The 15,053-nt window shown below is 38.9% G+C and overlaps 1 protein-coding gene across 1 annotated transcript in view; it reads right to left on the minus strand.

Annotated features, from left to right (window-relative positions):
• Positions 1-14,218, minus strand: part of ADGRG6 (adhesion G protein-coupled receptor G6) — a 161,994-nt gene extending 147,776 nt beyond the window's left edge. Inside the window, exons 1-2 of the mRNA XM_056125999.1 lie at positions 14,139-14,218; positions 6,186-6,286 (exon numbers count right to left, since the gene is read on the minus strand). Of these exons, the coding sequence (XP_055981974.1) occupies positions 6,186-6,286; positions 14,139-14,140 (103 nt within the window). The 5' untranslated portion in view covers positions 14,141-14,218. The remainder of the gene's footprint in view (positions 1-6,185; positions 6,287-14,138) is intronic.
• Between the last annotated feature and the right edge of the window lie 835 nt (positions 14,219-15,053).

Raw genomic sequence — 15,053 nt, forward strand, 5'->3', positions numbered from 1 at the left:
AGTCTCCAATGGAGACATTACTGGGCCCGCTCGAGCAAATCGACGATCAACGGGAGGTCCTTTACCTTTACCTTATTGTTTGTTACAACACAGAGGAAAATGGAATCATCAAAAGTTAGACTCGCTAAGAGTCAAGCTGTGATCACTGTTATTCCTCACAATTACATTACGAAAGTTACTGAGGATCTACTGTGCTGTTTAGTGCTACCTCAGCCTTCTGTGTTATTGTTTAGGCTCATTGAGCTTGGTGGTCTCAATATGAAGATTCCTTTTTAATGTGCTGATGATGAATTTAAAGGACAATTAATTCATTCTCTGGCAACCAGTTACTAGAAAGTCATTCACTACTTAGAGCATTAACTCTATTATATATTACATTCTCTGCAACACTTAAAAATCTGTTATCACTTCCGCACAACAACTTTTTCAATATTCAAAGACCTCTATCTTATTCCAATTCACTCTGCTTCTGCAAAGTCAGTGTACTGCTTAATGTTTTAAATTACAATCAGCAGAACTTTTAGTCTTCAGAAAGATAACTTATGACACAAAAGTAACAGTGTTTTAGCTGCAACAAAGGACACAGACCTCAGCTATCCCCTACCCCAATCAAGGTTTCATATTTAAAGTGAAGACTCGAGATGCTCAGAGACATCCCTCAGATGACTTAAGACTCTCTTTCATGTTGCTAGTCTGGTGTGAAATTCTGTGGAAGGACAACAAGTTACATGCTTGAAGACAAATGTGATCTGACCCTAGAGCATAGGTCTCTTAGCTGATCTCCTCTGCCCCTAAATTCCCCTAAAGGAGACACTTTGGTTAGCAATCCATCACACTGCTTAGTCACCTGAAATATCTGTGTTGAGAAACATCACCACCATTCCACATTTACGTAATCAACTATCCTTAGCCAAAGCTGCATTTCCTACTTAGCAACATCAACTTCAAGTAATCATAGAGGTAGAGGAAGAACAGTATCTGGGAAGATGCCTCAGAGAAACACCTGCATCTAACCTTCTACAGTTTGTTTATTTGATAACTTTCCATTCTATTAATCTGATGTACTGAGGAGAAATAAAGTCCATCAATAATCTGGAATACTTAACCCTTGCTGGGGAAAAGGGATATAATTATTTCACTTTCAATATGCTGGAGCAATAGTATAGCAGGTAAGGAATTTGTGTTGCACACGATTAACCTGAGTTCAACCGGCATTTCATATGGTTCCCTGAGCACTGCCAGGAGTAATTCCTGAGTGCAGAGCCAGGAGGAGGCCCTGAGCAATGCTGATTGTGACCCCAAAATCAAAAATAAATAAATAAAGATTATGGTTTTCTTATAGCCTTGTATCATTATACTGGTTTTATATTCCCTTGAGAAGAATAGCTTGAATAACATCTTAGTTTTGACTTTCAGGCACATTTACTAATTTTAAGGATCTAATAATAACATGGCTCAGGATCAAAGAGATAGTACAGTAGGCAGGGCAATTGCCTTGCACACAGTTAACAGATTTAATCCCCAGCATTCAGGATGGTTTCCTGAACCCAGCCACGAGTGATCCTTGAGTGCACAGCTAGGAATAAGTCGTGAGCACCACAAGGTGTGGTCCCTTCCCCCCTAAAAACTACTAACATGGTTTTACAAACCTGGAAGACTTATAAGAGTATTAGTTTTCATATATTTGAACAGCCACTGGGTAAAATATATAATATATACAAAGTGATAAGATGAACTAAAGTCTTATGAGGGAGTCATAAAATTATTAATATTTATAGACTTTTACAGTCTCTCTGACCATATCTAAAATGTAATCTTGAAAAAAAACATTTATTTTTTTCAAACACCTGCTAATTGTAATAAAAAAAAGTAATTCAAACTTAATATAAAATTCTACTGTTGAGGCTGGATAGAGAGTACACAGGGTAAGGCACTAGTTTTGCATGCGCCCAACTGTAGCTTGATTCCTGGTAATGTATATGGTACCCCAAGAACCACCAGGAAAGATTTGAGTGCAGAGCCAGAAGTAATTCTTGAGCACCTCCAATGTGGCCCGAAACCCAAATAAATTTAAAATGCTTAACAATAAGCAAATTTTCACCATTACATCCCTTTCTCACTCAAGTTTATGGCCCTGAGATGACTCACTTTAAAGTGAAGAGCTTATCATTCTCTATTTTGTTAATTTATGTATGCATTCTTTTACAAATAAACATCTACATAATACATTCTAGTTTTGAAATTCAACATATTATAAACCTCAAATAAACAGTAATTTAGTACTTACTAATATTATCCTGGGCATGTTTCTAAACCAATGCACACAATTTTACTACATTGTTTTGAATGACTGTGCAGTATTCCATGATATGCATTTTATTTATAATTCACTAGTTTGGGGAGACGTGGGGGTAACACCTGGCAGTCCTCTGTGCTCTAGGGCCACTCCCAGCAGAGCTCAAAGGAGTATGAGGTGACAGGGTGAGCTTCTGCAAAATATGCACCTTAACCTCTGTACTATCTCTCTGCCCCATGAATTGTAAATAATTTATATAGCTATTCTCCTGTGAAATAATTAGCAAAATTACCAATTGCTATTGCAATAGTGTAAACAGATTTCTCTATGTTTATTATGTTTCACTCCTATAGGCTCTATGTCTCCATGTAGGAATGATATGTCATACTCACACTTAAACTTTTTTCAATGTTGATCAATAATTGTCTAATTATTCTCCCCAAAGATCACAACAACTATTGTCAATATATTCCCTTTTTCCAACAACTTCAATAATACTAGACAGTAACAACTTTTTAAAATATTGTCAATCTCATATATAAAAACAATAATATTCTGTTGCTTTGATTGGCACTTCTCTAGGATAGTTTGAACATTCAGCTATTATTTTATGGTAGCATTTACTAAAAGTTAACTTCATCATTTGTTAAGAGATAGTGGATTATTTTTGTACATTACTTTCAAAATCCTAAAGGGGAAAAACTGTGTATACTACTTGAGTTGTAAATGCAAACCATATTGAGAAAGTTAAAATGTTAATTTACCTATGAAAAGACTTCATCCTGTAATTTTATTATATGAATTTAACTACAGATACTACTTGAGTTAAGCTAGAGAAAATTTTAACCATCTGTACAATTTCCATCTAATATGCAAAAAAGGCTTTGCCAATAGTCCAACCCTAGATATCATAGTCAAATTTACAAAATATTAACAATTAAGAGAGCAAGTGAAATCAATCTAGATTACCGTTAAAGGGGAAATGATAGGGAGACTGAGGCTACATTGACCTAGAATTAGGAATGCCCCTCTGAGGTGTAGTAACCAATATCTGAGTGTCAAAATAGAACCAGCATGTGTAATTATGGTACTAGAAAGTTATGGTGAAGAAACAGAAAAAGATCATGTGTCTAGAAAACAGTGACAGTAGGAAAATCTAGCATGATAGCCCGTTGAAATAGAATGATTGAAAATAAAGCAGTTTTGAAGTTGAAGATAGAAGTCAAGAATATTGTTGGCAGATGTGAAGTATGAGGCTATTCTGTAGATAAATATAGAGAAAGGTAATAACACAGGATGTGACCTCAGGGTTAAGGGTGGGTCCAATGATGATAATATAGATGTGGGAAACACTAATATCAACATAACCATTTAATGCCCCTAGACTCATTAAGGTATCTTAAGGTCTTTCAAAAACATGAAAAAGTTTAGTATAGAGAGAGATATAATCTCTCTCTCACTATATATATACATATATATACACACACATATATGCATATATACACATATATGTAGGTATATATATGTGTGTGTGTATATATATATCAGTCAAAGTTACTGCCACTGTCACTGTCCTCCCGTTGTTCATCAATTTGCTCGAGTGGGCCCAGTAATGTCTCCATTGTGAGTCTTGTTGTTACTGTGTTCGGCATATCAAATACGTCACAGGTAGCTTGCCAGGCTTTGCTGTGCAGTCGAGATACTCTCGGTAGCTTGCTGGGCTCTCTGAGAGGGGTGGAGGAATTGAGCTCGGGTAGGCCGCGTGCAAGGCAAGCACCCTACCACTGTAGTTAAGCACTAAATATTCTTTTACAATATAGTGGGATTGGGGCCAGAGCAATAGTACTGGATACTGGGTCTAGGGCTCTTTTTTTTGCACTCAGATGCCCGAAGTTGGATCCCCGACACTATATGTGGTCCACTGGGTCTCGTCAGGAGTTATTCCTGTACAAAGCCAGGAGAAAGCCCTAAGCACCTCTTTATGCCCCCCAAAATATATATGGCATAGCACTATTATTAAAGATTAAAATGTTAAAAAAAATCTAAGGAACTCTACACTGGATTATCTTATAAATATCTTGTTAATATCTTATAAATATCTTATTAATATAACTTGTTATATTAACATTCCAATAATAACCCTAAAGTATTTGGGGGTTCAAATATTCATGGGAAAGGTGGTGGCATATTTAGTAAATCAAGGTTATAGATATAGAAATACAAATATTATGGTTTAATGAGTAAAGATGAAAACTATACATCACAAAGTCTATGAGATGCCCAGGAAATACTGGATAATAAAGAAATCTTTCAAAAGGAATTCTTGTGTGAGACAATAACTTAAAGTCTTAAAACAAATTTAGGTATTTTGACTCAATGACCTGAAGAAAGAATACCTCCTCTAAACTTTGCACCCGAATTGCTTGCCATTGGGTCTCAACGCATTTGACTCCTTTTAATGAGCCCAAATATATGGGTTTAACTTTATTTATTCAAATAATTAAGATAGTTCACATACATGTAACAATTAAAATGTTGACATATTAAGTTAAAAGTCTCCAAACTTTACAAATCTATGACCTAACAAGAATGAAACTAAGTAGACTCCAACTAATTTTAATCTCTTAATTTATCTTACATCATGTAATTGGTTCTTTGAAGATCATTTTTCAAAGTTAAAAATATGCTTCAATGCTATATGACACTTAAATATACGCTTATTATCAGATCTTGTTTCTGGTATGCTTTCTTTTCCTGGCATTAAAGTAATAGAAAGCATGACTCTAAAATGAAATGAAAGCAAATACACAAGAACTTAAGAGATCACTTTTGTTTGAATCCTTAAATAGGTGCCAGGGATTTTCCAAGAAGTAAATAAAAAAAAATCTTAAGATACTTGATGGGGGTCCAAAGAGATAATACAACGGACAGGGTGTTTGTCTTGCATGCTGCTGACCCAGGTTGAATTCCTGGCACCCTATATGATCTCCAGAGTCCATCAGAAGTAATCCTCAAATTGAGAACCAGGAGTAAGCCCTCAGCACCACTGAATATTGCCCCAAAACACATGAGAAAATTACTTTGCAAAAACAGCTGAAAATAATTGTCAAGGCATATAACAATATAATCAGAAACTAAGATTCTGTTTCCAAAAATGTTGTAATAAAAAGCAATTATTTAATATAATTTTAAATCAATGAAATAAATTTCATGTTTTGGAAGCTTAATTTAAAATTCTTACCTCAAACTGCAAGTCATCATAAAAATCAATAGAAATAAAATAGAAAAATATTATTTTCCACAAATAACTATATGAAAACTTAGAAAATTAAGCATCATACATCTACTCAGCAATTAAAAGAACAGCACAATTTCAATATCATACATATAATTTTCTCATCATTCCATATAACCTAGGGAAATAAATGAACTAAAAAAATGCAGTCAAGATTCAATAATATCCTCATAAGAAGATACAACCTTTAAAGTAGGAATATTTATAGAAATTTCAGGGAAAAATACTAGACTACGGACAGAAAAAGACTGGCAAGACTGACGCGGGACAAATAAAGTGACAACAAAGTTAAAATCATTGATGGGGACAGAGACAGCATAGCAGGTAGGGTTCTTATCTTGTAAGCCCTGACCTGGGTTCAATCCTCAGAAACTTAGAGCGTTCCCCAGTACAGCCAGGAGTGATCCCTGCATGTAGAGCCAGGAGTAAGCTCTGAGCACATCTGGTTGTTCCCACCTACCCAAATAATAATAATAATAATAATAATAATAATAATAATAATAATAATATCATTGAACAACTGGCACACTTATATTAAGGGCAATATAACAGTTATTATGACATTGGGGGTGGAAAGAACAAAGTCTTACTGACCTGAGTGAGGACCATACACAACATGTAAAGCCAGAAGGAAGAGAAGAGAACTTGGCTTCCATTTCCAATGCCAGCTCCACATTGGACCTGAGTGAAACATCCTGCAAGGGAAGAAAAGCACCATCAGGAAGTTCAGTGCTCAGTAAAACATCCTCAACTGACCATCAGAGTCCAGGTGAATGTATGCAAGAGGAACAGCCAAAGAAGCAAGCTTTTTCACTCCTGCTTCCAAATAAGGACAGTACTTTTAAGATGCAAAAATTAATCATGGTCCTTAAGCAAATTAGGCAACAGAGGAAACAAAACAAGCAATCCATGAATTTTACTTGCCACTTGATGGCACCTTCCTGATCAAGGAATATATTAATAGGTGAGTTCTGCATGAAGATGGAGATGTATTTGGAGTCAAAAATATGTTAAAAATGAACATATTTTTATTTCAGCTTCACTATCCACAGTGGGTAGGGAGAGAAGGTTTCTATCAGGCATCCCTGTAATCTCTCTGAAATTCAGAGTCTAACAGAGGGGTCTTATTTAAGCTCTGTTAAATAAGACATGGAAATGTCAGGACATGGAATACTCAATACATGGAAATATTCAATACAAAGGTGTCCTGTTTGGGAAACTCTAGTACAATGATCTCATCTTTAACCTTAATAATGGTTTAGACAAGCACATCCATATTGCCCTGACTTAAATAAAATGAGCCTCTCATGGAATGAATCTCACCAGAAGGGGCAGGTCAGTGACAGGAGCAGTCAGGATAAAAGACAATCGCAGAAAGGTACTGTAAAGGGACTTGTGAGTAGGAGAGTCATGAGTCCAGAATAGTTAAAAGGGAGCAAGGAATCTAGAAATCTTAAAATCCTCAAAGTGAGTTAACTTTGCCAAAGGGGGAATGAGCTCCGATAGACAAAGAGAGGGGATATTGGCATTTTGGTCATGGGAGTTGTCTGGTCACACTGTGTTCCTAAAACATTTCCCAAGAAGTTCATTGATTTTTAGAAGAGGTCATTGAGATTCAATTTATTTCTAAAAAGTGAGGAAATTAATAAGGTAGTACAAAGTCACGGTAATACTTTTTTTGAAGCTTTATGGAGTAAGATGTATAAATACAAAATACAAAATTGGGAAGAAAAATACTTGAATAATCAAAAATAATAGACATTAAAATAATACCATACTTGCCATAAGCCTACATTTTCCCTCTATTTTAGAAAGTATCCTAAATCTCAATTTCCCAAGAGTCATGCAACTATGCAACTCTTAGGAAACTGACTTAACCACTTCCATTCTCATCTATTAAATAAGAACAAAAGGGGCTAGAGAGAGGACACCAGGCAGGGTGTTAACCTAGTATGCAGCTGACTCTAGTTTGAGCTCCATCACACAATATGTCCCCTGACATAACTCCCCCCCTCAAGAGTTATTCTTGAGCACAGAGCTAGGACTAAGTCCTGAGCATCATAGGGTATAGCACCCAAATTAAAATATAAATAAATGAACAGTAATAGACCCTAATCCATAGAATGCTAGACAATGATAGCAGAAGATGTCTTTTTAAGAACAGTGCCTGATACTCAGCAAACCCTCAACAGACATCAGCTCTCCTTTCCTCCTGAACATTCCATTAGAGCATGGTTAATATGTCTACCATGAAACAAAAATGTCTTAACAAAATGAATCAGGGTTCGTCTTAAGCCAATGCCCACAAGGTGACTATGTGGCAACATCTGGGATTACCTGGGAACAAAAACAAAATTTATTACTCGTGTCCCTAAGGAATACAGAAATGATCATTAGCATCTGAGACCCATATCATATTTTCATAGTCACCAAACTAGAAGTTCTAGCATCAGTTAGCTCTTAGTGAAAATTGTGGAGGAAAAGATTAGGATCCGAAAAGCATTTTCATATGGAAGGTGTGTTTTCAAATACATCCATCTACAATATTTGAAATTAAATGTTACTGCTTATAGGATACACTATTACAGTAATGTCCAATGATAATGATGCTATTGTGGGTGTCAAATCTGAACTAACACCATCATATCCTAGTATCTCACCATGTGGTTAGTGGAGGAGAGAGGGACATCATTTGAACTTTAAGTCTAGCTCTTCATGTGTAAAATAGTATACTGTTCAACAAAAGAACACTACCTTGCACTTCTTAAGGTCCTTAAAAGGATATAATGATAGACTGTCATTTAGGAAGTTCACTCATTTGAAAGAATGAGTCTGTTTCCCATTGCTGTTGGCTGACTGAGTGGAGGATGAATGAGCAGACTCCTAAAACAAAAGAACAATATAACCCTAAAAATTAAGAGCCAAGAGGACTTGGTTCTACGCTTCTGATTTCACACAGGAAGAAACTTATGCTCAGAGAAATAAGAGGGAAGATGAGGCTAGCTGCCACATTACAAATATTAAAAGAAGAGGATATCTATCCCCAGAAATATCCAGTTTCTTCATCTTTATGGGACTGACAGTTCTGCTTTGTCAACTTGTGACTAGGACCCACTGCAATTCACACACTTTCTAAATGGTCCTTAGGGAATCATGTCCATTAGCTTGGCAACACTCAATACTATTTATTTCCTACAACAATTGTGTTGCTAGAAAAGTTTCTGACTTTAGGAATTCCATACTCTATACTGAAGCTGCTTGACCAAAGCAGCCTGCAAGGCAATCCTATCAGACAATAATGGCAAAGGAAGACCAATAGGCTTGATGAGTTGCAATTCTTAAGACTCCATCCCTTCACACAGAAAAGGGCAAGCATTTGCAACCAAACGCAAACCAGATGACATGCCAACTTTCATCCACTTTTCTGTTTACTGAAGAACAGAAACAAATAAATTAAGAATAGAACAGAGGAAGGAAAGTACTGTGTGTCTTCTCAGGGGATCACTTAGCAGAGACACATCCCTGAGATTTAAACAACTTTGTCACTAGAATGGAAAATCCTGAACAGAGATACTTAATTTTTAAATAGGAACTGCAAAAATAAATAAATAAATAAATAAATAAATAAACAGTACAATCTTGTGTCACTTGGCTTGTGACCTCAAAGTTCATTTGAAGAAAAAAAGAATATTAGCTGGGAGGGAGCAGGTCAGGACACACCCAGTGGTACTTAAGGGCAACTCTCAGCTCTGTGCTCCCTCAGGCTGTTCCTGGGGATGTAACTGCATGCAAAGTAAAAGCCTTAACCCCTGTACTACCTCTCTGGCCCCAAAAAAGGTATTCTCTTATCTCTCTCTCTCTCTCTCTCTCTCTCTCTCTCTCTCTCTCTCTCTCTCTCTCTCTCTCTCTCTCTTTGGCTTTAGGTCACACCCAAAGATGCTCAGGGATTACTCCTGGAGGTGCTTGAGGACCTTAAGGGGATCGAACCCACATTGGCAGCATAAGGCAAATGCCCTACACATTATACTATCTTTCTGGCCCTCAAGAAAGATATTCTTAATTAGAAGAGGGTGATAGTCTAACATGAAAAGAATCTAAAAAATCTGCAATAAAACTTGTCATATAAAAAGTTTAAAAAACTCTGATACAAAATTCTGTTCTGAAGACCTCATAACCAGAAGCAGCAGAGCCAAAAGACTTTCAGTGTCACCTGGCTGAAAAACTCACCTGTTCTTTTTGTGAACCTTTATTGCAAAGTTGTTCCCATTTTAAATCTGCATAGTTTACAAAATACAATATTCTTGCATTCTGTTTTAGGAAGATTGAGAACTTAACCCCGCTAAAGGATTTATTTTAAAACTGGGTAAGACCCCAAATCCCCTTTAGATATGATTCTATCCAAATGCAGCCTTAAAGTTATCTAAAAAACATAACATACTATCTTCCACTTCTTTCATTGTACTGGATCCACAAGAAATCACAATTTAAAGAGAAATTAGTGGGGAAGTTACCAGGGTTCCAATTCTACTAACACTTGTCAGAATTAAAACCCTTCCTACTTCCAATTTATATTTCTATGGTAAATCTTTTCGTAAATGCTCATGAGGGAATGACATGAAGAATACTATATTCGTCCAGAGCAAAAAGAATGGCAATAAATAAATAAAAAACAAACGAAGACCACGTTCCTAAGACTAAACAATGAATAAAAAGAAAAGGAGCTACTGGATTAACCTATTTAAGTTCTTTTATTAAGTTGTATTCACCCCTACTTCCAAATGGCAGAAATGTAATTCTTTAAATTTGCACAAACCTTGGGGAGTGTTTGAGCTATCACAGGCATAATTGACTTGTAAGAAAATGAAATTTAGAAGCACGAGAAACATACATAATCAAGCATCTAAACTGAGGAATGCTGAAAAAATAAAAAGTATACTGTATCAATGTCCTGGTTGCAATACTGTGCCATGAAAGGATTTATTTCTTACAACTGCATGAGAGTAAATATACCTCAATAAAATTAACAATAAGTAAAATCTTAAATTTTGATGTTTGTAACACACTAAAATGGTTCAGGATTTTTAAAACAGTATGTGTGTCTGTGGTAGTGGTCGGGATGGTGGTGTGCGTGTGTGTGTGTGTGTGTGTGTGTGTGTGTGTGTGCGCGTGTGTAAAAAGTAATAGAGTGTTGGGGCTGGAGTAATAGCTCAGCGGGTAGGGCATTTGCCTTGCACACGGCCGACCTGGGTTCAATTCCCAGCATCCCATATGGTCCCCTGAGCTACCGCCAGAAGTAATTCCTGACTGCAGAGCCAGGAGTAACCCCTGCGCATCGCCAGGTGTTAACCAAAAAGCCAAAAAAAAAAAAAGTAATAGAGTGGAGGGAAGAGGAAAAAGAAAACACAAATGGGATATTCATAAGAAATACTTCCAACACACAGCATACAGGTGTACTTTGCATTACTACTGTCATATTTTGTAGGTTTAAAATTAATTCTTAATAAAGTTAAACTCACATATGTTTACTTACACTAGCAAACAAATGCTTATTTCATGGCATCACTATTGGGGACTTTTGTTTTAATAGTACCCATTTTGATACAGTGTTTCATTTGAACTCCTTTTCCTTGAATTGGTCATTCATAAAGTTTCTGTAAAATTTATTACTGATTGACGTGCTCCCCAAATTTCACATTAATACAGTAGGAACTGGTCATGTTTTACTCTATTTTAAATTCAATAACCTTAAATTCTTCCTTAATATATTGCAAATAATTTGACCCTGAGTAATGCTTACAAAAAAGAGTAATATGATACTCAGAGACCTAAACTCAAATCTGATAGCTGTTCAATGATTTTTTATTAATAGTTATAGTTTAAATATGCCCTTAAATATGATCACTGTGCATCTTCAAGTCATTCAAAAGAGATAAAAGAATAGTAGCAGCCAATTAGAAATAAAGCAGAAAGATACACTTTTGTTGAAGCATGCCACACACACGGAACAAAGTTGTTTTCTATTTAGTCTAGAGTCTATATAGTATCCAGAAACTTTAAATCACTCTGTAAGAACATAAACTCAGTAAGCGATGGGCAGTTGAAAAAATGGTTAGTCAGGTTTAAGGAAGCGATTATTAGTTTACTTTTTAACATATAAACTGCTTCTCTTTCAAATCTGTATTTCCAGAAATCAGAGTGACATGTCCAGTTAGGCAGTAAAACTGAAAAGCTTCTAATATTTCCCAATAAGCCAAAGACAATAGTCTCATTCACCATTCACACTGGAAAAGCACAATGTCATGTAATTTATATAAGCCATAAATGGAACAGTAGCTTCATGCTTGACTAATTAATGCAAGTTTTGCTAAATTAGTAAAAAAAAAATTAAGGGATAAAAAATATGCAGCCACTGCTACTACAAAATATATTTACGAAGTCTGCAATTTTTAAATTTGAATACCTCAAGATTTTTCAATACATCAATATCTTTTTTTAACACATCAATACTCTCTCTCCAGAAGAAGACCGAAAATATATTTATTCTCTGTACCCAAATCTATGAAAATCTAAAATATTAAAAGCTAATATGGTTTATGTCCTCTATTTTAACATTGTTCAATAAGATACAAGGAAAATTTATGATGAAAAGAGTTGGTATTATTTCCTTAGTATAGACATTCTAACACATTCATATCCAAAAAGAATCAGACCATCTTAAACCGTCCCATATTAGTTGACAATACCATAATGAAAAATGAAACAATTGTAACCTGGAGAGATAGAGAACACTTTTAGTCAAAATAGTTCAACTAAGGAAGTAAGTGTAGGCTATTAAAATCTGTACTTTATATGATTTAAGATTTTATGCTGATGAGATTTTTTAATTATGTTTGAATTTAACTGGACTACAAAACAATTTAACTAGGAATTTTTAGATTTCTTACTGATCAGCTTCATATCTTTTATTTAAAAATATTCATGCTCATATTTCCTTTTAACATGTATCATAGTTTCTCTCCCATAACATTTAAATTGCCTACAAAGACTAAAGGAAGTTCCATAAGTATCTGTTGTTTAAAAACCTACCATATTTTTGGAAAAATTAAAATTGAAAACAAATTCACATTCATTCAAAATATGTCCTCTGTGTTTGAGACTAAGTCTTAAATGAGACTTTTGGCTGTATCCCAAAATAAATTCCTTGGAGTTATACCTTGCTGCGTCCACTGGCAGAAACAAAATATTAAAATTCACAGGTGTGGAATTACTTCACAGTTTGGTAAAAAAGTAAAAATAAGTGACTCCATGCTAATTAAACTTCTAAGTACCAGGAACACAAGTGCAGAGCTAGGCCTTGGACACTACTTTTCCTGTTTAAAAAAAAAAAAGTGTGCAGAGGGGCAAGAGTTGTAGGTTGTGGGGTTGGGGTTAGGGAGAGAATGGGATTTGTTTCAGGAAGGTCCGTCTCCCCGTTTCTCCAAAGGCACCGGCCCCATATTAAACTGACGGAGCCAAGTTAAGTGGAAACGACCAGGGACCCAGTCATTGAGGGAGGGTGTCAATTTCTAGAAACTCTTGTATATTAGTTAGTGGGAGGCAGTTAAAAGGTTTGCCCGTGTGTCTGTCCAAAGACTAAATAAAACGCCAGAGGGAAAATTACATATTGCAAGAAAAAGTAACTTCTGAATTGGCCACAAAATTAAGCTTGGCCCTTGGAAAGACAGACAGCCTTCTCCTTTTTCCAATTTGGAGGGCCAGGGGGGTGCCCTGCGGTGGCCTTCTCGCGGGGTCGCTCTGAGAAACCCACCACTTGGAGAGCAATTTCCCCCCGTAGCAGGACCTAGGAGGGTCTCCCAAACCAGCTGTTTCCCAGCCCTCGACCTGCCTGCAACCCCCCAACTTCCCCCAACCACACACACAAAAACCCCAACCCTCCAGGAGTCCGCGCGCAGATTCCCCACCACGGAAAAATGCCACATGGCCTGAACTACTTTTTTTTTTTTAACCAAATAAGCCAGACATCCAAGAACAACTCCTATAGCCTAAGGTGACAATGAGAAAGTCAACATTTTCTCAGCCTACCAGTTACCTTCCAAGGCCCCAGGTGCGGATCGTCCTTGGCAGGGCCGGGGCCCTGGATGGAGCAGCCAGGGCTGAGCTGAGTCCTGCTTTAATTAGACTCAAAAACACATTCCACCCCACCACCCCCAACCCCCTTCTAGAAGCCCGGCCCTTTTTATTCTGCTTTACACCGCCCCAAAGTGAGGTTTACCTCTCTCTGGGGGAGGGGGACTGGGGGGGGGGGGGGAGAGAGAGAGAGAGAGAGAGAGAGAGAGAGAGAGAGAGAGAGAGAGAGAGAGAGAGAGAGAGAGAGAGAGAGAAGAGAGATCCCAGCCCCCTGCCCTCCAGAGCCCCCCTGGGGCCAAGTGGAGACAAACCGGTTTATTCTGTCCCCGCAATCGGCAAATTCTCCCCAAATTTCTTACTCTAGGGGTCGCGGGCGGCGGGGGGCACCTCTAAGCGGACGCGCTGCAAGGTGACACTTACATGTTGGCATCACTGCGCCTCCAGTCCCAGGGGTCGCTCCCTCCGCTGCTCTGCGGCTCCCGGAGGAGACCCCCGAACCCCTCTGCACCTCTGCACGCCCCCGCTGCCGAGCTTCCGAGGGTCCCGACTGATCCCCGCCGACGGCGCCAGGTGCAAGGTGGGCGCGGGGTGTCCAGGCGGTGCCCGGCGGCGGCCCCGCGGCAGAGTTCCAGCTCGCCCAGAAGTTTAGGAGAAGTCGGGGCGCTGCCGGCGAGCGGGCGCTGGGTGCGCGGGGCGCTCGGGGTGCATCTGGGGGGCACCCCCGGTGGAGTGGGGCGGCACGTGGCGCGCCCCCCCCCCCACCCCCGGGGCGGCTCCGCTCCCTCCCGGCCCGTCCCGGCTCGCGGGGCGCGTGGCTCCAGCGGTTTCTTCCGGCCCTCTGACTTGGACTTGGCACGCGTCTGGGGCTCAGGTGAGGCCGAGTCCGGCTCGCGGCGTCGTCTGGCAGATCCTAGGGGTCCCGCCGCGCCCGCGATGACCAGCCCCGGGGCAGCGCCCTCCCCGATCAAGTTGCGGGGGGCCCGCGCGGGATGGGGGTGGGCGATGGGGAGGGAGCGGCTGCAGCCCCGCGCGGCCCCGCAAGGCGCCCCCGGGCGGAGGCGCGGAGCGGGTGGAGCCCAAGATCACCCCAAAAGCTGGGAAATCTCAGCACCGATCCCCGGACGCTGAAAGAGAGCGAGAAAGAGAGAGAGAAAAAAAAAGGAGAAGCTGGGGAACTGGGCGGTGATGCGCGCACCCCTCCCTGCGCACCCCGGGCGCTCGCCGCCCAGCTCGCGGCAGCCCCACTGCTGGACTCTTTCCTCTTCTCTCTGCTTCTCTCTCCCTCTCTCCTTCTCCTCTCTCTTCCCTCTCTTGCTCTTTTTCTCTAACCTTCAC

The sequence above is a fragment of the Sorex fumeus genome, unplaced genomic scaffold (assembly GCF_029834395.1).
Source record: "Sorex fumeus unplaced genomic scaffold, SorFum_2.1 ptg000061l, whole genome shotgun sequence".
In the NCBI taxonomy this organism is placed as follows: Eukaryota; Metazoa; Chordata; class Mammalia; order Eulipotyphla; family Soricidae; genus Sorex; species Sorex fumeus.